General features: G+C 40.2%; 1 protein-coding gene across 6 annotated transcripts in view; it reads right to left on the minus strand.

Moving 5' to 3' along the window:
• Nucleotides 1-3,574: 3,574 nt before the first annotated feature.
• The window catches only part of LOC113644968 (protein quaking), a 70,977-nt gene continuing 59,745 nt past the window's right edge, over nucleotides 3,575-14,806 (minus strand). The window contains exons 5-8 of one of the 6 annotated variants that reach the window (XM_027150180.2): nucleotides 12,106-12,193; nucleotides 11,284-11,592; nucleotides 8,684-8,761; nucleotides 3,575-5,875 (exon numbers count right to left, since the gene is read on the minus strand). In XM_027150180.2, the coding sequence (XP_027005981.1) occupies nucleotides 5,859-5,875; nucleotides 8,684-8,761; nucleotides 11,284-11,592; nucleotides 12,106-12,193 (492 nt within the window). In that variant the 3' untranslated portion in view covers nucleotides 3,575-5,858. Of the gene's footprint in view, nucleotides 5,876-6,560; nucleotides 11,593-12,105; nucleotides 12,194-14,806 lie in introns of those variants that run through there. The other 5 variants (XR_007140400.1, XM_027150178.2, XM_027150183.2 and 2 more) reach the window with 5 other exon arrangements.

Here is a 14,806-nt window from a genome sequence, read left to right on the forward strand (position 1 = left end):
CACCAAGATGAGGATGGGTTTCATTTTGAGTCTGGTTCCTCTCAAGGTTTCCTCCTCATATCATCTCAAGAACTGTCACCTCTGGCTTGTTCATTGTGGATAAAGTAAAAATGTATAATGTATATCCTGAAATTATATATTTCTCTGAAACTTGTTAAAACTATTTATTAAAAAAACTTAAATAACTTTTGATAACTTAAAAAACTATTAAAAAAATGCTATACAAAATAAAATTGAATTGAATAGCTTAACATTAATACTAGACTTAAAAAAAGACTATTTATACTGAAGGTCATTTCATCACACCTAGGTCTGCTTGACTCTGTAATATATAGTTGATGATGTTGGGCTCCTCTAAAGGTTTCTTCGTTTCTTACTTATGTTCACTTATGGTGATTTATCCTTGCTTCTCTCACCTCTGACTTGCTCATTATTGATGAATATTTGCAATATTTGCATTTCTTTAAAGCTGCTTTGTGACAATGTCTATAATTAAATAAGATTGATTTGGAATTGAATAGAATTAAATATGTTTGGTTTGGTAAATATGATATGTTTGGTTTCTGTTAGCTAAGAATTTGTTTAGTGTAGCTTGGGTTCATGGGAATCTCATCTAATAGCTTGTTTGTGTTCAGGTAGTGATGAAGGGTCCAGGGTTTGATCTGAAGCTTCGGCAACAGATTTAAAAGAAAAAACAAACACATTCACAATTAAAATGATTATTTATGGAAATACTACAATATGCTATTATTTGATTCATGTAAAGTAAACGTCTGTGGATAGGAACGGTCAGTTTTCTTTTAATGTGTGTTGCTGCTGAGCTTTTTTATGAGATGTTTGTGGCACGATTAAAGCACTTTTTTTGCTGAAAGGAAACTGCTACTTGTGCTAACTGGAGTGAGCAGAGGCAGACCGCAGATCCAGTGTTCCGGTGCAGAACGCCACTCTGTCTCCAGAAAGCTGAGCTGAAGTGCCCTGCTCACACATGAAGGTCAGCAGTGTTCTTCGCATGGCTAAGGTGATCCCTGTGTTCCTGCTAAACACTCTCTGAGGGCTCTTTAACTCAGCCTGGTCGGCTCGCTTTTCCTCGAGCCTGCCTATCTGAGCAGTCCCCTCTGCATCTTAGCAGCACAATTACTCTCTCATTAGCCCCATCCCCTCCCTCTCTCCTAGGCACACTGCATTGTATTACATTAGGATAAAGAGGACAGGCTAATGTGTGTGTGTGTGTGTGTGTGTGTGTGTGTGAGTGTGAGGAAAAGGGAGCTCTTAAGAGCAGTGTCTGGCGTTTGCATATTCAGAAGGAAACTGATCTCACCGAGACTTTTGTCTCCCATTTTAATCTCACTCTTGTTCCTCTGTCCACACAACCTTGCTCTTTCTCTGTCCTGACAGATTCTCATTTAAATTAGCTGAATATTTTAGGCAGCCCCAAGTGATTAAGACAATATTTAATGCTCCTGTATATCTCCTATGACGATGGATGAAAGGCGCTCGATTCCAGATTGTGGAGTTTGCAGCTTCATATTGTTTTAAAAAGTAGATTTTTTTTAACTGCTGAAGATTAGTCACTTTTACCTGTAAACATGCAGGAGCTCCTGGGAAAAGGGGTTGTGATTACATGAGGTATGACATTTTTTGCCAACAAAAGAAAACATTCCCACTTTACAGACAGCACACTATCGTACTTTCCATGAGTACACCAGTGTACTAGTTGATGCTTTCATTACAAGATGAACTAGTTTATTTCACTGTGCATTCCTTATCTCAGCAGCAACGCAATGCATTCCAGACTTAATATTCTCTCACACTGTCACTGTATAATTGAACCCCCCCCCCCCCCCCCACACACACACCCTCGAGTGCAGACACAGCTGAGAGAAGCGAGAGAGCGGAGGCGAGAGTGAAGGAGGGAGAAAAAGTCAGGCGAGTGAGCCGTGTTTCCCTCAGCTCTGGTCATGCATTTTTTTCTCTCTGCAGCACAAACAAACACTTTCATGGCTGAACAACTGGTGGTGACTCAAGATGCGATTTCTTCCTCCAAACAGCCAGCAGGATCCTCTGCATGCCTTATCAGTGGTGAGCAGAGGAGCACAGAGGCCCAGGCAATTTGAGCCCTGTGATAGACACGGTAATTTCCGCTGCACATGCTTGGACTTGAAGAAAACAAGGATGCAGAGGATGTGAATGAGGGAAGGACGGTTGCACAGAGAAAGAGCTGGAGAGACAAAGGAGTGCACACAGAGGGGGCACTTGCTCAACTGAATAAATATTGTTGTCTGCTCGAGTTATTTGAATTATGATGGTTTGCTCTCTGTAAAGCTGGAGCTGATCATGATTATTATTCCCTTCCATGAAAGTTTGATAATGCATAACATTATGCATTAGGTAAACACAAATGGTGAAGACATCATGCCCTGTGTGTAATGGTTTTTTTTTTCTAACCAGAAACTCTTTGCATTCATGTAAAAATAAAAATAATTCTCTTTTTAGCTTTCAAGACGAATTGTGTTTTCACAAAATGTCACAATCAGTGTTAACACCGAGAGCTTGAAAAGGATCACCTTTGGTGTTTAAAATTATTTTGGCATCTGAAAATTTATGTGAACTTCTATTTTTTTTTTGACTTGCTTATCTGTCTCCCATGAGGAATGTTGGGTTGCTCATTTATTTTTTATTATTATTATTACAATAGATTGTATTTTACACATATTCATTATAATGTGGATATGAGACTAACTCGAGGAACTAAATCACAGTCTATGTGTAATTTGTATGTTCTCATTTAGCTATTTTGAAACTGCCCTCTCATCTGAAGAAAACATATCTGTCAATGTTATCTGTTAACTCACAACAAAAAGGAATGTTTTATAGAATTCTGTTCCAAAGATAAACATTTCCGCGTAATTAAAAAACAATGGTATTCTCATATTTTTATTAGCCAAACTGTTTAATTTATAGTGCTAATTTACACCTGTCTTGGATAGCAGGTTGAACTAGCAGGTTTACAAATTGACAGTCATACGCATTTCTTTGACTGTGAGTCAATAACTTACAGTAGAACTTAAGAAAAACTGAAACAGAAGGTCACATCTAAGACAAACGTCTGTTTTGGTCAACGTCCAACAAATCCATTAGCATATAAATGTCCATGAAAATGCTTTAGTCTGTAGAATCCTGGGTCTGAATACAGATGTGTGCTGTTTTGGTATTAACTCCTAACTACTACCCACCCAATGAGTTCAGTAAGTATAAAATTACAGTATGTGTTTTTTATTTATTTTATTTTAAGAAGCATAATTCTTCATTCCTGTGCATTAGGAAGACTACTTTTGAATCAAATAAAGAATGTTGTCAGAGCACTGATTGGTAAGAAGAAATAAAATACATCTCTGTTCATTTAGAAAGTGCTCTCTTGGCACAGCTCCATTAATATGAACATCTTTTATAACTATATATACTGTAGTTCCACTAAGGACGTTATTGACAGACTAGCTGTGAGATTCCACCGGCAACATAGAGACGAAATAGGACAGGTATAGAATGATAAGGATTCTTCATATACACACAACACTGAGACAAGGCATTTAATGTAGTTTATTACGTACATATAAAATAAGATAGAAAAATAAGGTATAAACTTGTAACAATGGCTGTTGATACAGACATACATTTTTTTTTTTCATAGGCAATACCTGGGTAGGGGCACAACATAGCATGAATCTAACACAGTCTTATGTCTGCATGTGTGGAATACACTTATTCACTCATGTAATAAAGAACATTTACTGAAATAAAATCAAGAAGTGGGGGGGGGGGGGTAATCAGTAACCAACACAAACCAGTTTTATACTTTAATTGCTATCTAGGGTGGAATATCATGCGATATTTAGTAGGATGTGGCTCTTTCACAGATAGAGCTAACCTGTTATTGTACTGTCAAGCTTTTTTCCATAGAATATTTTCAAATTCAACCTTTTTCATAATCTCAACTACTAAGCAACAATGCTTTATTTATTTATTTATTTATTTATTTACCTACGGGCTATTTTCATCTTATTCCAAAAATACAAGCTTTAAGTTCAACTTTAATACCTTCATAACTACAATAGTACGCTCACTGTACTGCATAATTCAAACTGAAAGCGGAAGTGATGTGAAGATGGTACAGGAAGACATATTGAATGACCCCCCCACAAGACATCAGAGGCCATTTTGTTGCATAGTAAAGAAAGATTTGGGGGAAATGACACACGCAACATGGTGCGGCCCAGCATGAGCAGTGCACACAGCTTCCGGTGAAAAATACAGTGATTTTGGCTCAGACTTTGTGGCAGTTCACTCATATTGCAATGTTTCACAGTGGCATCATTTGTTAGCGTTCGGCTGAAAACACAAGATGATAAATTCCACCGAAAAGGTTTACAGACTATTAAAGGAGCACAGGTGGAATATTGGCTACAACATAAATCATAGTCCGGATGTCAGAGGCTGGGGGCATGAAACTTTTTTAAGCATACTAATTTCCCAAAGAGCTCATATAGCAATTTACATTTCCTAGTAGAGGATTTAAGGATTAGGATTCAGATTTAGGATTTACATTCAGAGAAATATTACACGTCTTGAATAATCACTGATTTATTTTGAACTGAAAGGGGAAAGAAGAGAAGACTGCACGACTTGTCGTCAGAGAAAGCTGTGTGCACCGTGTGCCAGCCTGCTCAATCGCTACTAACGATGACACATTCAGATTGAAGAAACCATGAGAACCACAATAAGGCACTTTGTAATGTTTCTGTTCAACCCCCGTCAGCAGAAGGTAAAGGTCGATTTGGTCGTCCGTTTCTACATCCAATTACAGAAAACCGGATTGTTTTCACATAAAGGGTTCAGTGTTCAGTTTTTTTTTTTCATTTTTACTTTACAATACTTATAAAAGATTGACTTGTAAAAATATATACTTTCTCTTCCCCTGAACTGGAGGATATTAAAAGTTTTCTGTATATATATTTTTAACTTGTTTCTTTTTTTCCCTCTTTAAACATTTATCTACAAATTTGATACATTTGTACAGCAGGTAGGCAAGCATGGCTTATACATCCTCAGAAAAACACGTCCACTGAAAAGTGTTCGATTGTTTGTTGGGCAAAATGCTAAACACACCTCTTTATGCTCATCATTCGCTTTTGCACTGCCTATGTTGATGCGCCAGATCTCATTCGTATGAGTCAAAGTTCCATTTCATCCCTTTATCAGTTTTCTGAAAAGAACACAGAGTTTTAATGTGACCAGTTTACACAGCCAATGGACAGGGACAGAAAGGTGCATGCACTGATGCCACACCATCACAGAATACATTCAGATAGATGTGTTACCGTCACACCTGGGTAACGACCGGAGCAACAAGGGCTGTTTTTCTTTTTTCACTCTTGAAGGCTGGATCTGTGTATGCATGGAGCTCTGAACACCATGTATCATGTGTTGTGGAGCTGTAGAGTATGTGGTGTAAGTGTTAGGATCAGGTCCGAGTGGGCTAACCGTTATTGCTTATTGCTTACAAATGACTCAGTGCAGGTCTACAGTAGCAGGATGGTCCGCTCCCTACAGACCTTTCGAACTGGAGGGTGTCTTCCAGGCTTCGCTTCGTGTCCACAGATCAGGTGCAGAGACGCTGCATCTCCACTGTCAGTGCAGTGAAAGCTGTTTAATGCTCATTTTCTTTCTTTCTTTCTTTTTTCTTTCATTCTTTCTTTCTATTATTCACTCATTTGATGTGTTTTTAGAGCAGAGAAGTGATCTGCAGGCGGGCAATGAGCAGGTCATCATTGGATGAAGTTGAGAAGTCAGAAGGTCAGGGGTTAGTTGCCGGTGGTGGCTGGGTGGTTAGAGAAAAAAAAAGAAAGGAAAAGAAGGACAACAAAAGAGGGAGGAAAAGAAAAAAGATACAGAGGAGATTAGTTTCAGCTAGTGAAGGCAGGATGACAATATGATAAACCCATCACAATTAGGCTCCAGTTTGAATTGAGTCAATACCTAAAGCTTTACTGCGCTCATGCCTTACACAACAACTGTTCAGTTACGTGTGAGGCATGAAACGATTTAACAATTTAGGACAAGGCCAAGTGTGGTTTGACTAGATGTACAGTAGGAGCGCTGGAAGAACCGCTGGTCTTCATTTACACAATGCAGTAAAATCAGAACGTGATTTTACTGACAGGATGGCAGCCAGTGTGAACCAATAGGTTACATGTTAAGAAGGAGGAAATGAAAAGAGAAAATTCCTGACAAAAAAAACCAAAAAAACCAAAAATAAAAACCAACTGTGGCAAACATGTCTAATGGTTAGTAGCAGTCAAGTGAAGGAACTCAGATATAGTTCCTAATGAAAGGAAAGGACAGACCAGAGAGCAGTCGGTGTAGCGGCTTGTTACCTGACTGCTAATAAGCACTAGAGCTCTTCAGAGGTTTAAGCGGCAAGCTGACAGTTATGATGGAGATGGATTATAATGTCAAGCAAACAAGTAACTGAACACCGAAATAATTTAGCGCCAAAACAGTTGTTGGTTGTTGTTGTACTCAATAAAATGTTTATTGCCTTTTCAAATGATCTTTTTTTCCTTCTATTTACAACAACATAAAAATCTTGGCTTTTATTTATACAAAGCAACACTACACTGAATTCTCTAGATAACATAATAGCCATGGAAATACAAGCTTTGGGAATTGTAGCCATCACCCTCAGCTTTGCAGACTATTGACAATTCACAGGACACATAATATAAAATGCTTTTGCATATAAACACTGGAAAAGTCCTGTCGTTCATAGAAAGCCCTAACATATATCCAAAAATATAGGAAATTCTCTAAGATGATACTATAAAGCAACTATTATTCATATTTGCCTTTCCTACAAATAGCCCTCTATAATATCACTGCTATTTCTTTGCAAATTGCAAGTAAATTGACATTTCATATACATTCCTGCTTTATATTTATATATTTAGATTTATATATATTTTTAAGAAGCAACAAGTAAATACTATTTTCTTTTTCGACAAACAACAAAAAAATAAAAACGATGTTTACAGTAAAACATAAAAAAAAGTATCAAGTGGAATTTTTTTTTTTTTATAAATGCATCTATGCTCTGACATTTTTGTCCACACGATAGTGGTCAACCGTAAGACTATGCAGCTTCGATCACACACGTATTCAATACTCTTTTCAGTTCTGTCGTCTGAGGTTTGATGTCGTTTTCACTTTTTCAACATGTCTGTTCTTTGCCGAACAGAAGAGATGAATGCTTCTGACTTGTTCAGTGCAAAATAATAGCTGTGCCACATTGCATCTCTGTATCAAATGAGGCAAATACCAAGAGTAGCTTAACTAAAATAAAAATAAAAAGTGAGACCTCTGAAGACTGCCAGTCCAGTAAAAATGCACAGATCGGTAAATCGGAAGTTCTGCGCAAATGGGTTCTCAAAAGTATAATTTCTGGAAAGCAGTAGTACCATAATATAAAACATTTGCAGTAGAAAAAAAAAGGATATGAGAAATACATGATAAATGATAACAATGAAAAAAGGAGTAAAAAATATAGATACATTTTTTCCCCCGTTTGCCATCTGTAGTTGCAGCTGGTAAAGGGCATCAAGCTTAAAAATGGCACTTAAGAATAACTATATCCTTCCTTCTCATTCAGTCAAGCAGAAGTACCACAGGACCCGGAATATAAATCAGATCACAACGACATAAAGCAAAACTAAAACCAAACAGTGATTATACAATCTAGATAGTTTGAGGATCTGTTTCTCTGCTGGACTGAGTTCAGGGATTTGGCCTGTAAAATTGAATAATGTATATTTTTCACAAATGTTACTCATTGTTTATAATCATTTTACCTACAGTAATTATCGGTGTAGATGATTTCTTCTTGCTCCATTACATCAGCAAATATGTTGAACTGATCCATCAAACAATTTATCATATAAATCTCATGGTATAATCTGATTTTCTATAAAAACACAAATGATAAAAATTGATCCTAAGCTCTGGTTCTGGAGTTTCCCTCTGATTTCTCTGGTTTGCTTCTGCCTCCCAAAAACATGCCAGTGGCTACACTAAATTACTGCCAGGAGTGTGTGAGTGTGTGTGTGTTTGTGTGTGTGTGCATGGTGACTGGCATACCATCCAGGGTGAATTTGCACCTAAAGTACCCAGTGATCTTCTGTGACCAGGGTAATGCCGTTAAAGATGAAGTATTTGTTGAGAAAAGGATCAGAATGTTGATTTCTGAGATATATATATATATATTTTTTTTTGCAATAATGCTATATTTATTATGCAATTTTTTTTTAACTAGGGCCTGCCATATAAATAGACATAAATAGTAAATTTAAATGGGATTTTGAATGGCACTTAAAGAAATTTCAAAACAAAACCAGTCCATTATTTGTCATCAACATCATGTCAAGGTCACAAGGTCATCAAAATAATGGAATGAAGTCGAAAAATCCAGGTGCTGTGTTTGTACTGTGTACGTTTTTACTGCGTGGGCTTGTATTCCCAGCTGTTAAAGGGTTTAACATTAACACGGCTGTTTCTGCCTGGATTGAGGCTGGTCACAACAGATCATATCTAAAAGGTAGTCACGAAAACACAAAAGCATGTGAGCTAAACTAACCTCTGTCTGTGGTCACTACCCTTTGGTAAGGATGGACCCGCATTTCGTGCCTTCGAACTTTAGTTGCCACTGCACCTGCTTGGATTGCAACAATATCACCAAATACACAGATTAGATAAAAAATAATCCCATCAAGTAAATCAATCAAATTGAACAGATTTCATTTATCTGTGTGGCCAAATATGTGTAACAGTTCTTATGCAAATAATAAAAAAATACAAGTTAAGGCACAAATAATACTTCATTTTTGAAAGTAGCATATTGAAAGTGGAAAAAAATTTGCATTCATTCCAAGTGGTGGATCCATGCTTGGATAATATAATGGACATTAGTGACGAATACACACATATAGACAGAGAGAGAGAGAGAGAGAGAGAGAGAGAGAGAGAGAGAGAGAGAGAGAGAGAGAGAGAGAGAGAGAGAGAGAGAGAGAGAGAGAGAGAGAGAGAGAGAGAGAGAGTGACAGAGAGAGAAGGGAGCTTTACTAGTCACATAATCCTGCACTGAAGCAAAAGGGAAGTGCATCTCTCCAGTTCCACATTTAAATATAATACTGATAAACTCACTCTCTGAGCAAAGACACAGAGAGGATAGTGCGTAGGCACATGTGCAGTAGTAAAAACAAAAGGGTAGAAAATACAAGGGCAATGATTAAAGTGATTAGTAAAGCAATCTTCTTGATTTTTACTCTCTTTTCTCCAAAACCATAAAACATAGCAGTCAGTGGAACAGTTCTGTGATCTACACATACACACAGATTCCTTTACTGCTGAACGGGCATCAGGCACAGATACAATATTTCTAAGCATACGCTGAGCCTCTTTGGGCAGAGGGCCGGCCAGTGTAAACAAAACAGTAGTGTGTCCGACTGACTGCTAGGCTTGATTTCATAATTCTTTAACACTCAAGAAATAACAAGGCCGCTGTGAAACGAAAGCGCATGTGTGTTAACACTCAGATCGGATGAGGGGCTCAGTAAGGATCCTCGAAAGCACTTTTAGCCTTTCGTGGGGAAAGCCACACCTAAAGAATAAAGGAAGGGAATGTGAAATTAGTGAGAGGAGTGTCTGTCCTCAAGAAGCAACACACAGTACAATTCCATGCGTTACCAAAGCCATTTTCGAGCTTTGTTTAAGACCTTTGAAAAGCAGAGATTCTAGATTTGGTCACTGCATGCATAAGGCTATGGTTTTCATATTGGTTCTAATTACACTGTAAACAAACTTGGAACTCACTGCCACAGAGCACCATCTGTGTGAGTAGAACTTGAATAGGTCTGACTTTTAGAACAATCCCACCATCCCATGACTCCCAAAGCAGCCCCTGCCTGACCCCCACTGTCCCCTCACCATCTTCATGTTACCTCTCCAGATGCACCCTCCGCAACAAGGGAGGGAGCATCCAGAGAGGGTTTGCAGCAGTTTGGGGCTCAGTGCTTTTTCTCCCTTAATATGTTACACACAGTTTTAACACATGACATTAAATAAACCAAAAACAAAACAGGCTTCAGGTCGCAGAAGAAACAAACATTGGAAGGCTCCTGGAATAGGGAGTGCTTTCCGGTCAGTCCAATAAGTTGAGTGTTTGCAGGGGGACGTGAGGGTGTCGAAGGGGGGAATGTGCAGGGTGAGTGAGGGTCAGGAAAGGGAATGAGGGAAGTGGGTCTGCTTTAAAAAGGAGGCCGGCCGGCTGGCTCTGCACGCTGCACAGTGATGGGAAAGTGACAGGTCTGAAAGCCCAGGTACAGCGGCAGCTCTTCGGCCTTTGAGGATGCTGTATAGGTGTACACAAGAGAGAAGACATGGATGAAATCTTCCACTCTCCTCCCGCCACAACACTCCTCACCTCCTTTGCTGTCTCAATGAAGTGCCGTCATGATCAAACCAAAACACCAAAGCTACTAAAAGCAGGTCTCTAATATACCGCTACTATACTGGGCTTAGAACACTTGGAACAGTCAGCCTGATCTTGGCAGAATAAAGGCTGCTTTATTAGACAAAGACTAAACCCTGCTCTGGCTCATCTCATTGGACACGCTGATCTTGCCTCATGGACGTACTTTTTTGTCATTTCTCAACTTAACACTATGCCTCTGGGAGCAGCTTGTGTTAAACTGGCAGAATGCTGTTTGTAACATGATACTCATAATCGGCTTTTCTCAAGTGCCTTAATGAAGCCATAGAGCTTGTGTGGAGAGGGAAGGACAGGGCCTCTGAGAGCGAGAAAGAGAGAGCGTGCGAGAAAGAGGGAGGGAGAAAGAGTGAGAGTGGAAAGCAAAAAAGATCCCTCTCATATACTTCATATAAAGCCAACAGAGCACTTAGCAGCCCAATCGTTTATGGCACATTTCTTTAGTATGTTTTATTTGCAATGAGAAATGACTTTTATTAAACTAAATGGATTAAGTGGGAAAATGTTTGCAGTGCTATTTTGTTGCCTATTTATTTTTCCTAAGGTGATGGGAAAAGAGGTGGGGGTGTGTGGTGTGTTCGGGGTTTAAGAAGAGTGACGCAGGAGAAAGGTAGGCGCTGCACCCCATTGCCCAAGTGGGTGCTGGTGTTGGTGAGGTGGCATGCCAGGGCACTCACAACTGTGCTTACCTAACACGCCACTGGAGTCGATGGGGTACTCAAGGATGGAGGTGGCTGGTGCCAGTGTGTATGGATATTCATAGGGTGCGGCGTAAATCAGGCCAGCTGACTCCGGGCCGGGAGGCACCAAGGTGGCAGCGGCTGCATGGGCGTGGGCTGAACCGTTGGGCATGACAGTCTGGATCTGCCGAATTAGGGGCATGATGGTGGGGCCAGCAGGAGCAGGAGTGCGCAGGGCGGCTTGGGGCAACACGGGCGCTGGGCCGCTGATGATGCGCGGGGCCTGGGCACTCGCTGCAAGAGAGAAGGCAAGGGCAGCTGCAGTGAACGAAAGGAATGTAGAGGTTGAGAAAAAGAGAGAAGAAAAGAAGGAGAGACAAAACAAGAGTTAGTATTAGCCATGAGCTGTACATGGCACATAGAGCAAGTCAGCACGAGCAGCCAGTTTAATGGAAAAATAAACCAATCCAGTGGTACTTATGTCACAGCTATTACAAAATTCAATTCAACGGCATTTCAACAGCAGCATTAGCAAAGAGCAAGACAGCAAAGAGCCAAATAATGTAGTGTTCAGTGGAATATGCTTTTTTTTTACAGCATACCTTTTTGAGTGTTTGCAAGCTTTTGCAGGCGTACAGCTCACGGTGGCAATTTAGAATCAAACTAGCGAGCTGTTTTGAGTGCTCTTATCTGAGAATCAGGGTTATCTGAGAGTGCACTGTTGGGCATTAGTAAAAGCTGGGATCACACAGGCCTTCCACAATGCCAGCACTGTTGGTAAAAAAAAGCTGTCACAAACAAATCCCTGTAGAGAGATGAGGAGGCACTTACGTGATTTAATGTTGGCATCCCTGTAGGTGCCATTGAGAATGGCCAGCTCCATCAGCTGCATCTTCTTCAGACTGTCCTCTCCTTCAGCCTGGGAAAAAACACAAAGGAGTGGCATTTACATTAGAGGCACGCACACATGAAAAACACATCGCATACATGCATCTTAGACGGGAATTCATCTTCATCAGTCCTTTATCTTGTAGGATTAAGTATGAACACAGGCTGTAATTTTAGGAAGTATGACCCATCGAAATGAGATGCTAGATCTTTATCCAAGAAATTACCGGGACACTCAAGCAGTTCATTAAAGCGTAGAGCTCTGGTACAAATTGATATGGATGTTTTACACAACTCAGTGACAGGGTGGGCGTGAATGATCAGCAGCTGCAGACAGAGAGGAGGAGGTGGGCTGAACCAGCAGGTAGTGCACGATGATTCTCACCTGTGTGTGATCACAGCGAGTTTATTTACGTGTGCTTTGTCCTTTAAGAGGGAGAATGCCGTGAACACATACACACACTTGTACACACACTGAGTATGAGTCTGGACAGTGTTAATGAACCGGAGTGAGGAGAAACCCCCGGAAATACGGGACTGTGTTTTATTTAGCTTTTTCTGTCGAGTTGTTGAAAGCACACTAAAATGCACTAGGGTGAGAAGGAAAATGGGCATTGAACCGCTGTCAGCCTCCACCTGTGTCTCGAGTCATTCTTCACACACACCAGGTTCTACAAACTCTTAATACAGCTACATGACAACAGGGTAAATCAGCAAAGCGTGATAAATGAACAAATCTTCGGACTATGATAACATAGAATGAATCTAAACACAAACATTAATAGTTAAGACATACGGGAATACAGTAAGCCACACACACACACACACACACACACACACACACACACACACACACACACACACACACACACACACACACACACACACTTCTGATTGTTTTAAAGAACTCAACAGGCAATTGTCAATCTTTTAATGTATTATACTTGGATTGGAGTTGGCAAAAACCCAATTAAAAACTAATTAGAGCAAAATATCTTATGTTTATACTTATCTAATCTGTGTGGCTGGAACAGTGGCAGAAACACAACAACCCTCTGTTTCATTATTCTTTCTACATCCCACATCACAGCTCTGTTTGATGTCTCTCAGGCCCACTGCAGCAATTAACTCGCCAAGTGTAATGCATTCTGACTTCAATCCGTCTTCATCTTTGATTTGTTTGAATCCTCTCCAGATGAAACAGAGAAGGAGAGATGTATTTCGTGCCCTGTCTGAATGCCACTGCGGAGATTTTGCAAGGTCCCAAAACACTCCCCTGCTTGGGCTATGTCTAAATATCAATACTTTATTAAGTCAAGAGGTTTGTGATGAATTGTAGGAGAGAGACGGAGAGCTGTTATAAATCACTCCATGTCTTTATGTAATCAGCCTAATGGACACTGTCCTTGAGAGGCCTCCAGGACCTGTGGGCTGCTTAGCTCACGCTCGGCTTTATGAGTCCTAGGAAAAAAACAGGAGAGTTTGGGAACTTTGCTGACAGCGACCTACATAGGGGTAATGATTTAAGGCTTTAGATTGTAAATTATATGGAACAAAATTGCTGGTATATATATTAGCATAAGAAGTGCACTGGACTATTTTTCCAACATAATTCACACATACCCTGAAATACAAAAGACGTAACTTTTGAAGTGAAGCTTTTTGATATGGATATGATGCAGTATCAGCTATGAGCCAGTGAGAGGAGCTGTGTTGTCATTATAGCATTGTGTTTAAGCCTGGCAATCTGGTGCTTCTAAACGCACTAAACAGAAGTGCGCTAGAAACACAAAACTCTCTCTCTCTCTCTCTCTCTCTCTCTCTCTCTCTCTCTCTCTCTCTCTCTCTCTCTCTCTCTCAAACACACCCACACCACACCTGTGTACCAACACCCACACACACGCATACACACATGTACACACATGCAAGTGACTTTATTCTTAAACTTGAGCTCCAGCACAGAAGTTAGACAGTGCTGTGAAGTAAAGCCTCTAATTCACACTGTGATTTTATTCTGCTTCCCTTCTACACAGCTTCCATCCACTTTTCACTCTTCAAATAAAAACACTTTCTTCCTCCACACTTGTGCTTAGCTCTTCATTCTCTCTCTCTCTCTCTCTCTCTCTCTCTCTCTCTCTCTCTTTCTCTCTCTCTCTCTCTCTCTTTCTCTCTCTATCCCTCTCTCTCTCTCTCTAACTCACTACTCATCTCTTTATAGCAGAAAGTGAGTCAGTTGTCAGCTTCGTACACCTTAATAATCTATTACAGACCTGCTAACTCTCTTCCATTCACGCACTGTTCTCTCTATCCATCTACTGCACCCTATAGCTCTCTTTTCCCTTCTTCATCCTGCCTCCTTCTCTCTCCTTCACTCACTTTCTCTGTGACAAATTTGCCCAGGGCCTTCCTGCACACACAGCGCAAACGTGCCAGACAAAGCTGCACAAAGCCTAAGTGATTATGCTAGTGTGTGTGTGTGTGTGTGTGTGTGTGTGTGTGTGTGTGTGTGTGTGTGTGTGTGTGTGGTTCCTGATGCTTGCAGCAAACATCAATATGGTCGATCTCAGTTTAATATAAGGAATGCTCTAGGATGCCGAAGCTGCTAAATCTTATTCTCGGTTTTCCACCAGGCGCCGTGGGGTTC

This window comes from Tachysurus fulvidraco, chromosome 4, assembly GCF_022655615.1.
Source record: "Tachysurus fulvidraco isolate hzauxx_2018 chromosome 4, HZAU_PFXX_2.0, whole genome shotgun sequence".
Taxonomy (NCBI): domain Eukaryota; kingdom Metazoa; phylum Chordata; class Actinopteri; order Siluriformes; family Bagridae; genus Tachysurus; species Tachysurus fulvidraco.